This window comes from Oryctolagus cuniculus, chromosome 2 (genome assembly GCF_964237555.1).
Source record: "Oryctolagus cuniculus chromosome 2, mOryCun1.1, whole genome shotgun sequence".
Classification (NCBI taxonomy): domain Eukaryota; kingdom Metazoa; phylum Chordata; class Mammalia; order Lagomorpha; family Leporidae; genus Oryctolagus; species Oryctolagus cuniculus.
The window spans coordinates 1211055-1230236 of record NC_091433.1 but is presented as its reverse complement, the minus strand read 5'-3'; the positions used below and the strand labels follow the sequence as shown (position 1 = coordinate 1230236).

General features: G+C 61.2%; 1 protein-coding gene across 1 annotated transcript in view; it reads right to left on the bottom strand.

Annotated features, from left to right (window-relative positions):
• The window catches only part of CFAP99 (cilia and flagella associated protein 99), a 50023-nt gene that overhangs the window by 17703 nt on the left and 13138 nt on the right, over positions 1–19182 (bottom strand). The window contains exons 3-6 of the mRNA XM_051836699.2: positions 6583–6727; positions 5470–5564; positions 1722–1834; positions 310–487 (exon numbers count right to left, since the gene is read on the bottom strand). Coding sequence (XP_051692659.2) covers positions 310–487; positions 1722–1834; positions 5470–5564; positions 6583–6727 — 531 coding nt within the window. The remainder of the gene's footprint in view (positions 1–309; positions 488–1721; positions 1835–5469; positions 5565–6582; positions 6728–19182) is intronic.

The following is a 19182-nucleotide window of genomic DNA, read 5'->3' as shown; positions in this document are numbered from 1 at the left end:
CCATCTACCCACTTACCCACCTAACCATCCATCCATCCACCCACACACCAACCCACCCACCCACCTATCCACCCACCCACCCAATTATCTACCCACCCAACCACCCATCTACCCATTTACCCACCTAATCATCCATCCATCCACCTACCCATGTACCAACCCACCCACCTAACTATCCACCCACCCACCTAACCATCCATCCACCATTCACCCACCCATCCACCTATCCATCCAGCTGATTATCCACCCACCCAACCACGCACCCGCCCACTTATCGACCCACCCACCCAGCTACACGCCTGCACTCACTGCTTTCATCTTGGCCAAGCTGGGGACTGGCTCCGGCACTGGGATGGCGCGGGGCCTGGGGACGGTCAGGTTGAATTCCTTGGGCTCTGTGGCCTTAGCCTTGGACTTCAGAAGGGGGACTTGACATGCCGACACTCCCTCCAGCTGGCTGATCAGCTCCTGGACCTTCGGTTGCCATCTTGAGGGCAGACATGGAGAGCCTCTCAGGCCCCGAGCGTGGTGTCTACCTCGGGTGGGCCTCCTGCTCGGGGCACCGTGCCAGCCACACCCTGCAGCACCACTCTCAGTGTCCCTCTTGTACAGGTGGGGAAACTGAGGCGCAGAGGGACGGGGACATCGCTGCTGCAGGAGGGGGGGGTTTGGGGACGAGCAGCCGCTGGGACTTGGAGCTAGTCTGGGCCAGAGCAGACAGCACTGGCGAAGGAGGGCGGGGGTGGGGAGAGGGAGCCATCGAAGGCCAGGAGCGCTCCGGAGGGCAGCAGGTGGTGAGGCAGCTGGGGGGTCGGGCAGGGCAAGGGCGGCGTCCATTGCAGGGAGCCATCTGGGGAGGGGGAGAGGGAGGGGGCGGTACGACTTGCAGAGCTCCTGCCTCACATAGCCACCCTGAGGTGGGAAGGCCACCTTAGGGCTGGCCCTGTGTTCCCGCCTTTGGGGCAGGAGGTATGGGATGGGACGCAGGGAATCCCGCATAGGAAGCTGCAGAACCTGACTGGGCAGCTGCCCAGAGGCAGCATTGCAGGCCATGGCCCTGCGGGCATCCTGTGGACAGGCAGTAGGTCCAGCCTGGTCATCGGGGAGGTGGGCCAGCAGGGCCATGCCCGCTGTTGTGCAGGCTTAGCCCGACTGCAGTGGCGTGCTGGCCCCTGCTGCGGACGTCCCTTGGTGCAGTGCAGCTCCCCTGCCCTGCCAGGCCTCCCGCTCACAGCTGGAACCCACTGGCCTCTCTGCTGACCCCTGGAGGCAAGGTGACCCCTGTGCTATCGGAGCCACGAGGCCAAGGGGGGATGAAGCGGGGATGCTGACCCTGGGCGGAGGCAGGGAAGGCCTGGGAGCAGGGCAGGGGGTCACTAGATTTAGGCTGGAACCCACCACAGCTGAACTGCTGGCTGCTCAGGCGGCCCCTGCCCTACACCCACCCTTCTTGGGGTCCACAGAGAGGCAGAGTGGGTGGGTTCCAGGGAAGAAGCTCACGGCCTCTGGTCCAGGCTGGCCCTGAAACCCAGCATGGAGGGAGCCAGAATGCTGGACCACAGCCGGCCCCTCTGCCCAAGGCCGTGGCCGCCCCCCAGTCTGGACACAGGGCTTCTGTAGCCCTCTCCCTCCCACACGGTGACTACAGACCCTCAGAGCTGCTGTGATCAGGGAGGGGGGCTGGGAGGTCCCGTGCCCACCGAGGCCCCCGTGTCTCCCACCTCATCAGGGGGTCGATCCAGTTCTCCTTCACGTAGTTTGTCTCGTAAATGAGGCTCCACTCGTCCTTGATCCAGGAACACAGGTTTACGGGGTTGAAGAAGAACCCGAGGAACTGAGGGAGGGTAGGGGCTGTCAGGGAGGCCGGAGCCTTGGCCCAGACCCCCAAGCTGGCGAAGCCCCCGGGGCCCCTCAGTGGGGAAAGTCTGGGCGGGGGGCAGTTCGGCTCAGGGTCGCTGCTGCGCGCGTGTGGTAGGGAAGAAGCCCCATCTCTCGGGACAGTCTGGGTGGGGCAGGGGCTCCGCCCCTCCCCAGCCCAGCTTCCCAGGACCTGGAAGGACCCACGCCTCCTCTGGGCAAGTTGTGCTGGACCTAGAATCCCAAGAATGAACCCAACTCCGTCCTTGCCCAGGGCGTGGTCTGCGGACAGGTCTGGGTAGAGAGCTGGGGGTCCCGCCCTCCCTGGGGGGGGGGGAGCATGTCTGCCTGGCCCCTGGCAGTGGGGGTCTGGGCCCTGGCCTGGGCAGAGCCTGGCCCTGGGGGCTCGCAGGCTGTTTCCAGGCTCCTGGGTCCTGGCCTCCCGGACTGGGCTCCAGCAGACGCAGGACCTGTTAACTCACCAGGCAGAGCCCACGTCCCTGGGAGCTCTAGGTGCAGGGGTCCCAGAAGCTGAAAATATGACCAGCTTACAGGGCTTTGTCCAGCAAGGGTGTCACTGGAGACCCCTGCATCCGGGCCTGAGGTCCTGAGAGCCCAGCACCCCGCACCACTCTCCCCCAGGCAGACTCATGGTGAGACAGGAAACACGGCCCCTGGGTCTGGGTCCCCGCAGCTCACCCTGGTCCTGGGCCTTGGGAGGTAAAGCTGTCTAGCGAGGGGGCAGCAGCAGGCAGAGTGCCCCACCCCCGCAGCCTCCCCAGGGCCTCCACACCCCTCTCCAGTCACCAGCCCCCTCTGCCCTCGGCCACCCGCCCTCACCCACCCTGTGGCCTCTTCCAGCCTCCCCTGCTCCCCTGGGGTCCTTACCTTCCTCCTGCCCCACCCCCTTCACATCTCTGCCTCACCAAACCCTGCATCCCTGCCCCGGCACACACACACGTCCCAGCTCACTCTCTCTCTCTCACACACACACATCTCAGCTCACACACACGCAGCACACATGTCCCAGCTCACGCACAGCACACACACACATATTTCAGCTCTCACTCTCTCTCTCTCACAGCACACACACACCTCCCAGCTCTCATTCTCTCTCACAGCACACACAAATACATCTCAGCTCTCTCTCTCTCACACACACACACACATCTCAGCTCTCTCTCACACACACACACACCTTCCAGCTCTCTCTCTCACACACACACACACACACACACCTCCCAGCTCTCACTCTCTCACACACACACTCACATGTCCCAGCTGATACACACACAGCACACATGTCCCAGATCACACACACAGCACACATGTGCCAGCTCTCACACACATGTACATGTCCCAGATCACACACACACAGCTCACACACACAGCTCTCATACACACACAACACACATGTCCCAGCTCTCTCATACACACACAGTACACATGTCCCAGCTCTCTTTCTCTCTCTCTCTCACACACACACATACGCACACAACACACATCCCAGCTTATACACAAACAGATCATGCGCACACACAGCTCACACACACACACAACACACAGCTCTCATACACACACAACACACATGTCCCAGCTCTCTCTCTCTCTCTCTCTCTCTCTCTCTCTCTCACACACACACACACACGCGTGCGCGCGTCCCAGCTGGGCTGCTGCCTCCACCACCATGGCCAGGAGGCCACACGGACCTGCAGTGGGGGTGGTCTGGGACAGCCCTCTGCCGGCAGCATGTCAGTTGGGGGTTCCTCATAGGCAGGACCACCCCCCGGGGGTTGGCCCTGGCTCCTGTGAAGGTCACGGGCCCAGGCTGCCTGACGTGCCGGGGTGTGGGTGGCGGGGCTTCCTTGCAGAGGCTTTGGGACAGCGTCCTGTGCCAGTCTCTTCCTGGAGTGGGAGGCAGGCAGAGGAACCTACTCCCTAGGGAGCCTGGCCTTGCCCGGGGCACCTGGGGCTTGGGGCTGGGAGGGGGGCCCCGTAGGGCTGCCACCCGCTCCTGCACTTCCAGGAATCTCCTCCCAGCAGCCGTCAGATGGGTCCTCGCCCAGGTGCCTGTGCCAGGCGCGCCATGCTAACCCCGGTGCCGAGTGTGGCCAGCGCCCCGCCGTCCTGTGAGCCCGCGGCAAGCCCTGGGCACTCTGTCCCGGGCCAGCGTTCTGGGGCTCTGCGGGTCACCGTCGGTCGGGCGGCTCCACACCTGCAGAATCAGGGCCCTTGCTCAACAGTTATGAAGAATTTACGGCGGCAGCTGAGCACGAACCAGCGCAAGCCGCTCTGAGCTCGGGGAAGCCGGCCTTGAGTCGGCCCCAAGGCGTCTCTCAGAAAATGTGCTTCTTTTCCATGAAAAACAAGCCCGCTGCTTAAAGCAACCACGTGAATGCTGACGGTGAGTTCCCTAAGGAGAAGGGAAAGCAGTGCTTCTGCTCCCCGCACCTGTCCGCGGGCCACGGGCCTGCGTGGGCCCTGGTCCTGGAACTCTGGACTGTGGCCCCGGCGGGCGCTGCTGCTCCAAGTCCCTCCCATCTCCCCGGGACGCGAGCAGCCCCTCCAGAGCTGGCCGCTTCCTTCCAAGAGGCCCCGAGCACTCCTGGGCCTGGGGCTCCCCGTCCCCTCCAGAGAAGGGTCCTGGTGGCAACGTCCCCTCTCCGAACGGAGCAAGGAGGGGCAGCTGTTTGTGCTCCTCACGGGCTGTGTGGCCTCTGGCAAGTCACATGACCTCTCGGTGCCCCCCCCCCCACACCCTCCATCGCGCTGAGTACCGCATGGGAGCTGCCATGCGGTCACTGTGAGGACCAAGCACTGGGAGCTCCTGGACGCAGCGGACGCGAGCGGGCAGGGAGCAGCAGCCTTGGCAATACACTGTGGTCAGCCCGCCCAGCTGCCCACAGAGTGGCCCCAGGCAGACGGAGTTGTGAGCTCCTGTAGGCTCCCCTCAGCCCCGCCAGGACCCTTCCCTGGGCTCTGACGCTGCGTGGGTACCTGGGCAAGGGGACACTCTGCTGCACCTAAGGTTGGGTCTGGGAGGCTCCAAAACGCAGTCGGAGGTCGCGGGAGGTCAGCACCCGCCCGCACAGAGGGGAAGTGGCATCAGCTCTCCCTGGAGTTGGCGGGCACTGGGCACAGTGTGCACTTCTGATGCACCTTCCTGCTCCTGCGCACCCAGGAGGCAGCAGGTGATGGCTCAAGTCCCCGGGTCCCTGCCGCCCACGTGGGAGACTCTACTGAGTTCCTGGCTTTGGTCTGGCACAGCCCTGGCTCTTCTAGGCCTTTGGGGGGTGCACCAGGGGATGGAAGTGTGCTCTCTCTCTCCCCCTCCATCCCTCTCCCTCTCTCTCTCTCTCTCTCTCTCTCTCTCTCTCTCTCTCTTTCTCCTGCCGTCTTCTCCCCTCTTTCAAACAAAATGGGGAAAAAATCAAAATAAAAAAGGAAAAATCCCCCAGGACAGAAACCTCACGTGGAAGGGTGTCACAGCATAAACCCACCAGAGTCTCTTTTGTCAAAACGAAGCAGAGAGGGGGGCCCGGGGCAAGACAGACCTCGTGCTCCCGGTCTCTCGCCGCCCTGGAAGGGGGGAGGCAGGTGTGGGGCGTTCACCTTGCGCATCTTGTCCACGGGCTGGGCCCTGATGATGTCACAGAAGAGTGGGAAGCCAAGCTCCTCCAGCTGGAAGGTGGCCAGGTAGCAGGTCACTGGGGAGACAAGACGGGGCTGGCACGGCGAGGAGGCCGGCACCGCCTCCTCCACGGAGCCCGCCCTTGGATCTTGGGGAGAGTCTGCGGGGGCTTCGCAGGTGCCCTGGGGAGGCAGTGGAGCCACAGGCCAGGGCCCCGCCCCTGCAGGGAGCATGGCAGCTTGTGCTCACTGTCTCACACGTGCAGGGCGCCTGTGGCTTCAAAGCACTTCCCAGATATGATTTCATCTGAGAAACGAGAGAAATCGGGAATCCCAAACGTCCCCGGGGCTGAAAATGAGATCGTTTTGGATTTTTGTTCCATTCTGAGAAGCTGAAATGGCCCCAAGCCGATCGGAACGGGATGAGCCTGGACGAGGAGCCCTCAGCACGGCAGGCTGCGCTCAGGCCCCTGCTGGGGGGCCCAGACGTGCTGCAGGCCACACAACCCAGGCTGGGCGGCCAGGGACTGCGCACGAGCCCAGCTCTGGACCTGGCATAGGGCGCCTCTCCTCCCTGGCAGCGTCCCAGAGCTGGACCCACCTCCCCTGCAGTCCAGTCTTGTCCCCAGTGGCCACCCTGCCAATGAAATGGCACCCTGTGGGCAGGTGTCGGTCGAACCCAAGCAGGAGGCCCGGGCACAGATGTCTCATATTGGGTCTGCCCGGGATCAGCCCACTGTAGCGTCGGGGTTAAAGTTCAGGAAGCCAGGGCTCGGCCGCTGCCTCCCTCCACCCAGGCTGCATGCAGCCTCAGCCAGGCCAGGCCTCCCTCAGGGGCCAGAGTCTCTGGACAGGGACAGCAGAGCCGAGGTCTTTCTGCCGTGAGCCTGGGACAGTGGACCTGAAGTCTCCATGCTCCTGTCTGGGGGGTGAGAAACACACCCACCCTGGCCCCAAACGCACGGGCAGCCAGGGAGGGGCTGCTGCAGAAACACGGGGGCTGGACTCCCCAGGCCCAAGCCACACCCATCGGCCACTTCTCACTGGTGGGAGGGCAGCAGGCACAGCTGCCGGGGGTGTGGGATGTGCACGTACCCTCGAAGAGGCTGTAGTCGGCCCACAGGCAGAGCCGGCCAGCCCGCACGTAGAAGGCGTCCACCACGACGGTCAGTAGCTTCTGGTACTCCAGACACCCGGACAGGAGCTCCAGAACAAAGGCCTGCTTCTGCGGGCTCACAGCCTGGAAGAGAAACGGCCAGGGACTGCCGGAACGGACCAAGAGGAGAGCAGGGCCAAGCAGGGGACAGGCCCCCCAGGGCTGGGAAGGGGCAGTTAGCAGGGCCCCCGCCCCTGGACTGCAACATCGGAATGGGCCCGAGGCGGCCCCATGGTTCTCTCAGGCTGGTGACCACCGGGTGAGTGGACAGAGGAGGTGAACCCACAAAACCATGAGCCGACAGAAAGCATTTAAGAACACAGAGGTCATGCAGGTGCAGTTAGGTGAGAACAGGGCTGGGGGGCAGAGAGGGGATGGGGAGCACAGACGTGCGGGTGCACTTAGGTGAGAACCGGGCTGGAGGGCGGGAGAAGGGATGAGAGGTTGTGGCTAACGGGGACAGAGTTACGTGATCCACTTATAAACGGCACACTTGGGAATGGTTGCGGCAGTAGATTTGGGCCGTGTTTGGTGTAGCGAGTAAAGCCCCTACCTGTGACACCAGCATCCCATAGGAGTGTTTGTGTCCTGGCTGCTCCACTTCCCATCCAGCTCTCTGCTGTGGCCTGGGAAAGCAGTAGAAGATGTCCCAAGTGCTTGGGCCCCTGCACCTGCATGGGAGACCTGGAAGAAGCTCCTGGCTCCTGGCTTCTGCCTGGCCCGGCCATTGCAGCCACTTAGGGGAATGAATCAGCAGATGGAAGATCTCTATCTCTGTGTCTGTCCCTGTTTCTCTGATTTTCAAAATAAACAAAACAAAATCTTTAAAAGAAAATAGATTTGTCATGTGTATTTTGTCATAATATTTTTTGAAGATATATTTCCAGATATATTCCAGAGAGAGAGAGAGAAAGGGAGAGAAAGAGAGAGAGAGAGAGAGAGAGAAAGAGAGAGAGAGAGAGAGAGAGAAAGAAAGAGAGAGAGAGAGAGAGAGAGATCCTCCATCTGCTGGGGCTGAGCCAGGCTGAAGCCAGGAGCCAGGAGCCTTTTCCGGGTCTCCCACGTGGGTGCAGGGCCCAAGGACTTGGGACATCCTCTGTTGCCTTCCCAGGGTGTTAGCAGGGAGCTGGATAAGAAGTGGAGCAGCCGGGACTTGAACTTGTGCACCTATGGGATTCTGGTGTCGCAGGTGACGGCTCCACACACCACACTACACTGCTGGCCCCCATAATAATTCTTAAACCTGAGTGCATATAAAGGTTTTTACACAAATGGGTTAAAAAATATCTGAAAAGATGCAAGTGCAAACAAGGAAAACGTCCGTCTGAAAGCAGGATGGGAGTGGATGTTGGGCCTAGCCTGGATCTGAATCCCAGCTCTGGATCCAGAATGCAAACCCTGGGAGATGATGGGGAGAGCGCAGGGGACTGGGCTCCTGCAGCCAACAGCCTGGGAGACCTGGGTTGAGTTCTGGACACACTGGCCCAGGCCTGGCCGTTTGCAGAGTGAACTAGCTGGTGGGAGCTCTCCCTCTCTTTGTTTCTTAAAAAAAATATGGCAGGCCGGCGCCGCGGCTCACTAGGCTAATCCTCCGCCTTGCGGCGCCGGCACACCGGGTTCTAGTCCCGGTCGGGGCGCCGGATTCTGTCCCGGTTGCTCCTCTTCCAGGCCAGCCCTCTGCTGTGGCCAGGGAGTGCAGTGGAGGATGGCCCAGGTGCTTGGGCCCTGCACCCCATGGGAGACCAGGAAAAGCACCTGGCTCCTGGCTCCTGCCATCGGATCAGCGCGGCGCGCCGGCCGCGGTGGCCATTGGAGGGTGAACCAACGGCAAAGGAAGACCTTTCTCTCTGTCTCTCTCTCACTGTCCACTCTGCCTGTCAAAAAAAAAAAAAAAATATGGCAGGGTGGGGGGTGGGGGAGCAAGATGGGAATCAGCATCTCGCAGGAGCGGTTTTGTCCCCTTGGGGTCCAGCGAGCTGGCGCTGCAGGCGCTGATGTCCCCAATGACCGGAGGCACATTCTGGTGTTTGAAACCCGTGCATGACCTCATTGCTTCATTGGAACAAGTCACCGGCTCTGCAGGTGGAGCATTGCAAAGGAACTAGGTTGTTTTTTTCTTTTTTTTTCTTAATTTATTTGACAGAGTTAGACAGTGTGACAGAGAGACAGAAAGAAAGGTCTTCCTTCCATTGGTTCACTCCCCAAATGGCTGCTACGGCCGGAGCTGCAGCGATCCTGGTCTCCCATGTGGTTGCAGGGGCCCAAGCACTTGGGCCATCCTCCACTGCCCTCCCGGGCCACAGCAGAGAGCTGGCCTGGAAGAGGGGCAGCCGGGACTAGAACCCGGCGCCCATATGGGATGCTGGCACCGCAGGTGGAGGATTAACCAAGTGAGCCATGGCGCTGGCCCCAGGAACTAGGTTTTTGAGAACATGCAGGGTTGCCCGCACGGCAGGGGGGAGGCTGGGTGGGACAGGCGGCTGCGGAGCCCTTTCCAGAAGCAGTGTGGAGACAGGTCCCAGGGACCCTGCATTTGCTCCTCCAGGAATCAAGGGAGCCGTCCAGGAAGCAGAGGACATTCATGCCCCAGCTGCTAGGGCGCCGGAACGCCGGGTGGTTCCTCGGTGCTGCCACGGGCACGGCGCGCCCTCCACAGGTGCTCCTGGAGAGCCCCCGAGGAGGGGACAAGGCGGTCAGCGCAGGCGAGGTGGACACACTGGGCGTGGGCGGCTCCGTGGGCGCCGGGTGCCTCTGCCCGGTGTGCTGTTTCTCCACGCACGACTTCCTGAATCGGCAAGGGCCACTTCCACGGCAACTTAGAAACGGCTAACGGTTTTCCTTCAGCAAGTTGGTCCTTTCTGGACGTGTCCAGTGCCTTCCTGGGTGTCTGCACTGACAAACGCAGAGCTCAGAGCCGGGGGGCGGACGTGGGGCGGGGTGGCTTGGGGCTCCCACATCCCATCTCCGAGTGCCGGGGTTCAAGTCCTCGTGCTGCTTCTCACCCAGCTTCCTGATGTGCACCCAGGAGGCAGCAGGTGGTGGCTTAAGTACTTGGGTCCTTAGCACCCACACGGGGGACCCGGATTGAGTTCTGACCTCCTGGCTTCGGGCTGGTCCAGCCCTGGCGGGTGTATTTGCAGAGTGAACCAGGCAGACAGAAGTGCTCTCTGGGGCCGGCGCCGCGGCTCACTAGGTTAATCCTCCGCCTAGCAGCGCCGGCACACCGGGTTCTAGTCCCGGTCGGGGCGCCGGATTCTGTCCCGGTTGCCCCTCTTCTAGGCCAGCTCTCTGCTGTGGCCAGGGAGTGCAGTGGAGGATGGCCCAGGTCCTTGGGCCCTGCACCCCATGGGAGACCAGGAGAAGCACCTGGCTCCTGCCATCGGATCAGCGCGGTGCACCGGCTGCGGTGGCCACTGGAGGCTGAACCAACGGCAAAGGAAGACCTTTCTCTCTGTCTCTCTCTCTCACTGTCCACTCTTCCTGTCAAAAAAAAAAAAAAAAAAAGAAAGAAGTGCTCTCTGTCTGTCTGTCTCTCCCTTCCTCTCTCTGTTGCTCTGCCTTTCAAATAAATAATAATAAACAAGTAAAACTTCTTTTTTAAAAGATTTATTTATTTGAAAGGCAGTTACAGATAGAGAGAGAAAGAGAGAGAGAGAGAATCTTCAATTGCTGGTTCACTCCCCAAACGGCTGCAACAGCTGGGGCTGGGCCAGGCCAGAGCCAGGAACCCGAACTCCATCTGGGTCCCCGCGTAGGTGCAGGCCCGAGCACTTGGGCCTCATCTGCTGCCTCCCTCCCCGGGTGCATCAGCAGGGAGTTGGGTCAGAAGCAGAGGAACCAGCACCCCTATATGCGATTCAGTGGCAGCCCCACCTGCTGGGCCACGACCCCGCCCCCGTCTTTCCCTTCCATTGTTTTCAGACTTGAAACACAGCAGGGCAGTGAGAAAGCCTGAGTGACCTGGAGCCAGCTTCCACCTGTGTGACCAGGAGCATTCTGTCTGGGCAGATGGCGGCGTCCCCGCTGCCTTCCCCGCACCACAGGGGCCAGGAGGCTGAGACCGTCTTCCGCACGCCTCGCCCCTCTGCGTTGCGGCCGCGGTCGGAGCTGTGCCAGGAGACCACCACCAGGAGAGTGGAGGTGCCGGGCAGGCGCTGAGCCTCCCAGGACACAGTCCTGAGCGCCCGGCGGCTGTGTCTCTGCAGTGCCAGGACCTGCCACACAGAGCCGGGCTGGCTGCCCGGCTCCTGCTGGAAGGCGGCCCCTGTCGGCCTGGCTGTAGGTTCCCCTCCCCCCGACACCGCAGAGGGTCTCGGCTCAACTCCCAGCTCGTTCTCTGCCCACGCTTCTCCCAGCTTCAAGGCTGCGTCCAGCCCAGTGACCGGGACGCCTCGCTCCTCGCTCCCAAAGCCCCACACCCAGGGCTGCCCCCCCAGCCTCTCCTCTGCCCCCTCCTCACTCTGCTTCCCAGCCCAGCACCCAGAGCAGTCACGTCCCTCAGAACCTTCCAGAACAAGGGCCTGCTGATTACGTGCAAGCGAGCGCCTGCAGCCTGAGTGGGCTGGATCTGCCAGCATGCGCTGGGGGCCAGTGAGTGACAGCTGTGTCCATGCCCAGGCCGGGCCCACGGCCAGGTCCTCACCACCGGGAAAGTCAGGGCACTGGTGCTGGGCTGGCAGCCCCAGGACGTGAGGCGTCCCGCCTGGGAGGCTCTGGGCGCGTCCCTGCAGGAGGTGGTGAGGAGGCTAGCGGGACCCTGGTCCTGAGCCCCCGTTACTGTGTGTGGCACTGTCTTGGCCAGCCACCGTGAGGGCGGCCACGGCGGCCTGGAGGCCTCCACCGTCACTACAGCCTCCTCCCCCGGGCAGGAGTCCACCCGCGTTCCCAGGAACGAGCTTGTCTGCTGGGACCCCGGGTTAGGGTTCGGCGGGGCCGGGTGGAGCCACCTGCCCACAGCACAGGATCTGCAGCTCCATTGGTAACGCCTCCAGTCAGAGACGCGGAGACAGTCAGCCAGAGAAGTGGGCAAAGGCCCATGTGGGAGACCCAGGGGAAGCGCCCGGCCTCGCCTGGCCCAGCCCCGGCTGTTGCGGCTAACCGGGGAGTGAACCAGTGGATGGAAGATTCTCCCTCTTTCTCTGACTCTGCCTTTCAAGTAAATAAATAAGCAAACAAACAAACAATCAGCAAAGAAAAGCAGTCAGAGGAAGCTGAGGCTCTGGGTGCCACGCGACACCCCCTCCCCTCCCCTCCCCTCCCCTCCCCTCCCCTCCCCTCCCGGGGATGGCAGCGTGCTGGGCTGAAGCCACAGCCCCCAACTCCCCTGGCTGACAGCCACGTGGCAATGGTAACCAAGGAGCTGTAACGCCAAACCGCTAGCCATGGCTCTTCGAAAGGAAGGCGGATTCAGCCGGCACTTGCCTTGTGCTGTTGGCCTTTCTTTCCTCTCCCCTCACCCGAGTTCTGGATGCAGGGCTAGAGGGTGGGCAGCCGTTTAGTGACTATGAGGCGAAGGTTCATGCTACGGGTGGCTGAGCAGAGAGGAAGTGGGATGAGTTCCTACTGGCACCCCCAGCTGCCTAACGTTCTCTGGGCGGCAGACTGCTTTTTTTTTTTTTTAATTAAAGATTTATTTATGTATTTGAAAGTCAGAGTTACACACAGAGAGAAGGAGAGACAGAGAGAGAGGTCTTCCATCTGCTGGTTCACTCCCCAGTTGGCCGCAATGGCTGGAGCTGTGCTGATCCGAAGCCAGGAGCCAGGAGCTTCTCCTGGGTCTCCCACGCGGGTGCAGGGGCCCAAGCACTTGGGCCATCTTCCACTGCTTTCCCAGGCCACAGCAGGGAGCTGGATGGGAAGCGGAGCAGCCGGGACTGGAACTGGCGCCCATATGGGATGCTGGCACTGCAGGCGGCGGCTTTACCCCCTAGGCCACAGGGCCAGCCCTGGCAGACTGCTTCTTTACGCACAAAGTCACCTCTAAATTCTTTGGGCCACTGGTTTCCTAGATCCTGGCACAGCCAAGCACAGGTTCCTCATGGATGCAGGCCCAAGCAGGCGGCGTGAAAAGGAAAGACAGTTCCAAAACTGGTGGAGATGCAAGGGAGCGCTGGCTATAACCACGCCAAGCACATTCTCACCTACTTGACTGGCAAAGACACCAAGGTGTGCCGCACGCTAGGCTGGCGGTGGCATGGGGCACAAGTGCTGCCCACCTGCCGGGAGAGCAGCCACGAGCACCTGCTGCAGCCACGGGGGCCCGTAACACCCTCACAGCTGGAATCTGGGTGCATCTGCCAGGGGCTGGGGCACAAGCGGGCCCACAGCAGCTGGACAGAGGAAAGGCCAGAGGGACGGGGGTGGTCACGTTGGCCACGACGCAGCCAGGCCTGCCGCCCGCATCTGGCCCATGCCAGGGTGCCGGGGCGGGCAGCAGAGCTGGGACGCCTCCCACGAAGCCGGGCTCAGTGAGGAAAGCCGAGTCAGGACTGCGTCGCGGCACTGCTGCCTTGCCGAGAAGTCCTAAGATGCCCGCCTGCTCTGTCTTCATTTTCTGTGGCAGTCACGGAACAGCTGCGGGCGGTCATCGGGAGGGGCTTCTCTGTGTCACGGTTCTGGACGCTCACGGCATCCGTGGGGCTCTGGTGAAGGCCTCACAGGGCTCCACGCCTGGGGGGAAGCTGGGGTGGGGGCGCCGGTGCCTGCTCTGCCACAGCCCGTTCTCCTGGGAACTACCCCAGTGCCGCCCGCCCCCCCCCCCCGCTCTCCTGGGAACTACCCCAGTGCTGTCTGCCCCCACCTTGCTCAGCTGGGAACTAACCCAGTGCCCCCCGGGCCCCCCCCGGCACTACCCCAGTGCTGCCCGCACCCCCCCGGGCACTACCCCAGTGCCACCCCGCCCCCCCGGGAACTACCCCAGTGCCCCCCGCCCCCCCGGGAACTACCCCAGTGCCCCCCGGCCCCCTCCTGCCACGGCCGTGTCCAGGCATCGAGTCTCCACCTGGGGCCTGCCGGGCACCAGCCACAGCACTGTTTGCCTGTCACACGCGTGGCTGTGTGCTTACTTTTACGTGTAAAGTTGATAGAATCTGAACACATTTTTGGCCGCACACAGGCCAGGTGTGGCCGGTCTCCGGAAGGGAGCATGGGGGACACCTCTGCTGGGGTCCCCGGGGCCAGTGTGGACGGGAGGCCCCCACTGAACCACTCAGAACCCGTTGGGTTTCTAATTTCGTCAGCCACCTTAAGATAACAGATCTTGGGGCCGGTGCTGTGCCAGCATCCCAAACGGGTGCCGGTTCAAATCCCAGCTGCTCCACGTCCAATCCAGCTCTCTGCTGTGGCCTGGGAAAGTAGCAGCAGATGACCCAAGTGCTTGGGCCCCTGCACTCAACTGGGAGACCTGGAGGAAGCTCGTAGCTCCTGGCTTCGGATCCGCCCAGCTCTGGCCGTTGCGGCCATTTGAGGAGTAAACCAGCAGATGGAAGACCTCTCTCTCTGTCTTTCCCTCTCTCTGTCTGCATCTCTACCTCTCAAATAGATAAAATCTTTAAAAAAAAAAGAGAGAGATAAAAGATCTTTCCTGAGCCCAGGCTTTCTTTGAAATGGTTGACAGGAAAAGTAAACACCAAGCATTGTGGGACATGGCCCCATGGGAGGAGGCCCCGGCCCTGCTCGGCCCCTCTGGGGCGGGTCCTCAGCCCCTGCTGAAAGCCGGTTCAGACCCCTGGGCTTCCTGGATGCCCCAGGCCTTGGTGATGCTCCAGATATCTGTGTCCCCCAGGCTGGTGACCATGGCCACTCTGGCCGGGAAGGCAGGGTCTCGGGGCCTGGGGTAGGTGAAGGAGTGACCGAAGGCCATGCCCAGGGAGTGAGGCCACCTGAGTCTACCCAAGTCACCCCTCACAGAAAACTCACAGTCCTGGGGCAGAGCTGGAGGCAAAAGGACTGACCTGGGCACCTCTTGAGCTGCCCAGGGCCCTGGAGGATGGGGGCGCAGAGAGCTGGCAGCAGGAGGTACTGCAGGGAGGGGGCTCCCTCAGGCTCTGCTCCCTCCCTGAGGGCCTGGCCAAGCTGCCCGGAGCACCCTCTTGCTGGCCGCTGGCCACGATCTGCTGTCCTGGCCTGGCTCCAGGCTGCCCACCTGTGCTTGGTCCTGCGCCTCCCTGATGCTGGTCCCTCTGGCCGCCTCCATTTCCCTAGACTGACCTGGCTCAACTCCATTCCGAGGGTGGCATCTGGAGGGGCCCCTCTGCCACCTGCAGGGCCCGTGCGCGTCCAGCGCTGCCTCTCTGATCCATGGACGGGACTCCAATGAGTTCATGGAAAACGTGTTTTGGTGCAGAAAAATTTGAAACCCATGCATAAGTTTTTCATAATATGCATTTCCCATAGATTTTTTTAAAAAGATTTATTTATTTATTTGAAAGACGAGTTACAGAGGGGTGGGGCAGAGGCAGAGACAGAGACAGAGAGAGGTCTTCCATCTGCTGGTTCACTTCCCAGTTGGCCACAATGGCCAGAGCTGTGCCGATCTAAAGCCAGGAGCCAGAGGCTTCTTCCAGGTCTCTCACGTGAGTGTAGGGACCCAAGGACCTGGGCCATCTTCCACTGCTTTCTCAGGCATAGCAGAGACCTGGATCAGCTGGGACTCAAACCAGCGCCCATATGGGATGCCAGTACTGCAGGCGGAGGCTTTACCTGCTATGCCACAGCGCTGGCCCCATCCCATAGATTTCTTAAAAGTGCTTTTATTATTTATTTCTATTTATTTGAAAGGCAGAGAGAGAGAGAGAGAGAAAGAACTGCTGGTTCACTCTTCAAAGGCCCCTAAGACCTGGGCTGGCCAGGCCAAAACCAGGAGCCAGGAGCTCCTTCTGGGTCTGTCACGTGGGTGCAGGGCCAGGCACTGAGGCTGCGCATTAGCAGGGAGCTGGATCCGAGGCGGAGGTGGGGCTTGGTCCCAGGCACTCGACCTGCGGCACCAGAACAGCCGTGAGACGTCTCTGCTGCCCGGGAAGGAGTGCCACTTGGGGTACCCCTTCCAGCGCAGGTCTGCAGAGGCCTGGGAGGCTGCTCCGTGTGCATGCGTGTGTGTGTGTGTGTGCACGTGTGCGTGTGTTACTGGTGAATGGCAGGGTTCTCATCTTCGCACAAGAAAGAATTCAGGCGTGAGACAGAGAGTAGTGGGAGGTAAAATAGCAAGGTTTATTAGGGCAGGGACATCCGTAAGGACGGATGGGCACCTCTCCAGACAGGACCTGGGAGAGAGAGCCCAGTCGCCTGGATGGGGGGGGGGGTTACATGGTTGAGTGGAGAGAGTACACCTGGGCAGCCAGGTGGGCGGCTCAGCATCGAGGCAGAGGGCTAAGCCACCGTCTGGTTGAGGCCAGGGAGGGGTTTAAGGAGATAGGTCTTGCCTCCCCACCTCTGCTCCTCTTGGAACAAAAGACTTTTTGGATGTAAATAGAAAAACTCCTATCTGAGTTTTCCCCCTGAAGTTATCAGACAGGGGGAAGCCTGACTTGGCTTCCCCCGCCTTAGAGGAGCCTTAGAGGAAGGATGGTTATGGGTAGAAGGGGCAGGGTGCGTTTAAAGTGCAGATACTGGGCTGCACCTGGAAGGTTATCAGGCAGAAGGGACGAGGACCCCCACCTGGCAGGTTACCCGGTAGAAGGGGCAGGGCAGGATGCAGACGTTATTGGGATGACTTTGAGATGCAGATGCTGGACCCAAATGTCTCCTTAGGCCTTTGTCACGCACACATAAGCTCATACCTGACTTCCTACCTAACGTGTGTGTGTGTGTGTGTGTGTGTGTGTGTGTGGCTTCCAGGTGAAGGAGTGCCACGCGGGGTATCCCTGGCAGCGCAGGTCTGCAGAGGGCTGGGAGGCTGCTCCATGTGTGTGTGTGCTTGTGTGTGCGTGTGTTCTTGTGTGTGCGCGTGTGCATGTGTGTAGCTTCTACGTGTACACGCGGGGAGGAGAAGCCACCACAGACCCGCTGCTCCTTGTACCGTCCCCAGGGCCCAGCACTCCAGCAGGAACTCTGAGCTGTTCCGGAGCCCCAGTCCCACCCTGGCGCCTCTGTCCTCAGCCTTCCCGGGGAGGTCCACGTCTGAAGAGGATCCTGGGTGGCTGGCGACAACAGTCACCTCTCTCCCCGCCCTGGCACGGGAGGGCTGCTGCAGGCTCCACGGCTCCCAGCTCCTGGGCCTCCGGCCGGTCCCTGCACCCTCAGTGGCTCTGGGCTCTGCGTGCCCGAGTCAGAGGACACCGTGGTTAGACCAGGGCCTCCCTCAGCCAAGGATGACCTCATCCCCAAACCCTCAGGCAGTGACACCTGTGCGGACTGTCCGGATAAAGGCACAGTCACAGGAAACCGGGTTAGCACTGCTGCAATGCTTTGTTATTCATTGATTCAAATTTTAGAATGTGTTTATTTATTTGAAAGACACAGAGAGAAAGGCAGAGCCCCTGCCTGCTGAGTCACCCCCAGATGCCCACAGCAGCCTGAGCTGGGCAAAGCCAGCAGCAAAGAACCCAGCCCAGGCCCCGCAGCTGGGTGGCAGGAGCCCAGCGCCTGGAGCCAGCGCGTTAGCAGGCAGCTGGAGCTGTGATCTGGAGCTGGGACTTGAACCCAGGCCCTGTGATGCGGGATGCAGGCACCCCTAGGCCACGTGCTGCCCCTACATATTCAGGGGCCACAGTTTAAGCCACGGCACTGCCGTCACCACAGCCTACCGGCCGAGGGGCTCTACTCAGACAGCAGAGGCCCAGCCCTGCTTCTGAGACAGGAGCTGCCTGTGCACTGGGCGCAGCTCCTTGGGGTGAGCTGGCCCTGCCCGCCGCTGCCTGTCTGCTCAGTGTGTTGGGTGCTGGGCTTCACGGGATTGCACAGCGCTGGCCGACCTATTGTGACCCAGCAGGTAACTGCCAGGACTCACTGTTAATAACCTGTCGGCTAAGCCTCTGCCTGCGGCACCAGCATCCCACACGGGTGCCCGTTCAAGTCTCAGCTGCTCCACTTTGGATCCAGCTCCCTGCTAATGCCCCTGGGAGAGCAGTGGAGGATGCCCAAGTCCTTGGGCCCCTCCCACCCACGTGGGAGACCCAGAAGAAGCTCCTGGCTCCTGGCTTCGGGTTGGCCCAGCTCCGGCCATTGTGGTCATTTGGGGAGTGAACCAGTGGATGGAAGATCTGTCTCTCTCTCTCTAAACTCTGCCTCTCAAATAAATAAGTAAATAAAGTAATAATAATCTGCTGATTGTGGGGAAAAAACTCTCAAGCCGTTTGTTATAACATTCTTCGCCCTCTGTAACAAAGATAGCCACTTTATCATTTCTTGCTTATAGAAAGTGCCCCTTCTCTGCCCAGGGGCTGTATGGGCTGAGCAGCCCAGTACAGAATCTTAGGAAACGTGTTCCAGTGGGAGAGACACAGTGCAGGGCATCTGGGGGAGCGTGTGGAATGTTCCAGAAGCACTAGGAGGCCAACATATCCAGAGCAGAGCGGATTTGAGAGGCCAGGTGGGGGCACCGCGAGGCCACAGCTGCTGCTCTGGTTGTGATGGGAGGGCAGCGAGGTTCTGAGCACGGAGGGAACCTTCTGTGTGACATTCTAGAACATTCCCTGTGGCTCCTGGGGGAGGAGAGGCAGTGGAGGGGCAGTGTGCAAACGAGGAAGCCAGTGGGTGGCTTGGCAGTGGGCGTGATGGGTGGAGTGGCAGGCACGTGCAGTCGCCGTGGAGTTGACCACGGGCAGATGGGCCCCAGGGGCTCCAGGGCTCCCCCACACCGAGGAAGGGCAGACAGAGGTGCTGCTGGCTGAGCCGGGGCCAGCGGCAGTATGGGGCATCAATGGATCGTTCACTTCTGGGTGGGTCACACTGGAGGTGCCCAGAGAACATCCAGCGAGGTCCTGAGTTTGAGTCCAGGGCTCGGGGGAGGAGCTGAGGGCTGCTGGCTGGTGAGGTGACCGGGAGGGCGCAGAGATGAGGGGAGTACAGCCCCGTGCGCCCCGATGTAGCACGGTTAGCGCCTGGGAAGGAGCAGAGGGTGAGAGGAAACCCTGCCGCGGGCTGTGCCAGGAGCCGACGGAGCGTCCCAGGGCTGGGGTCAGCTGGCTCACAGGTGGGGTGAGAACGGACACACAGATCTGGTGCAGGGAGGTGGGGGCCTAGATGTGAGCTGTCAGTGTGGGGGGCGGAGTCGGCTTGGGGCTCTGTGGTCTGGGAGCTGTGGCAGGGGTCAGAGACGCAAACTCAGGGCCATGTGCTGAGGACTGGTTTTCAGAAGGTCTCTCTCTGTCGCTCTCAGTCTCTGTCTCTGTCTCTCTGTCTCTATCTCTGTCTCTGTCTCTCTCTCTCCCACCCCACTTCGCTCCACCATGAATGGCAAAGCAGGAGGGGCCTGGCCAGGAGCTGGGCCTGGACTTGGGCTCCCTGCCTCCAGCACTGAGGCTGTTAGTCCTCAGCTCCCAGTCTCAGGCACACAGGGGCTAAGGCTGAGGGTTTGAGACAGAAGGGGGAAGAGCTGCCAG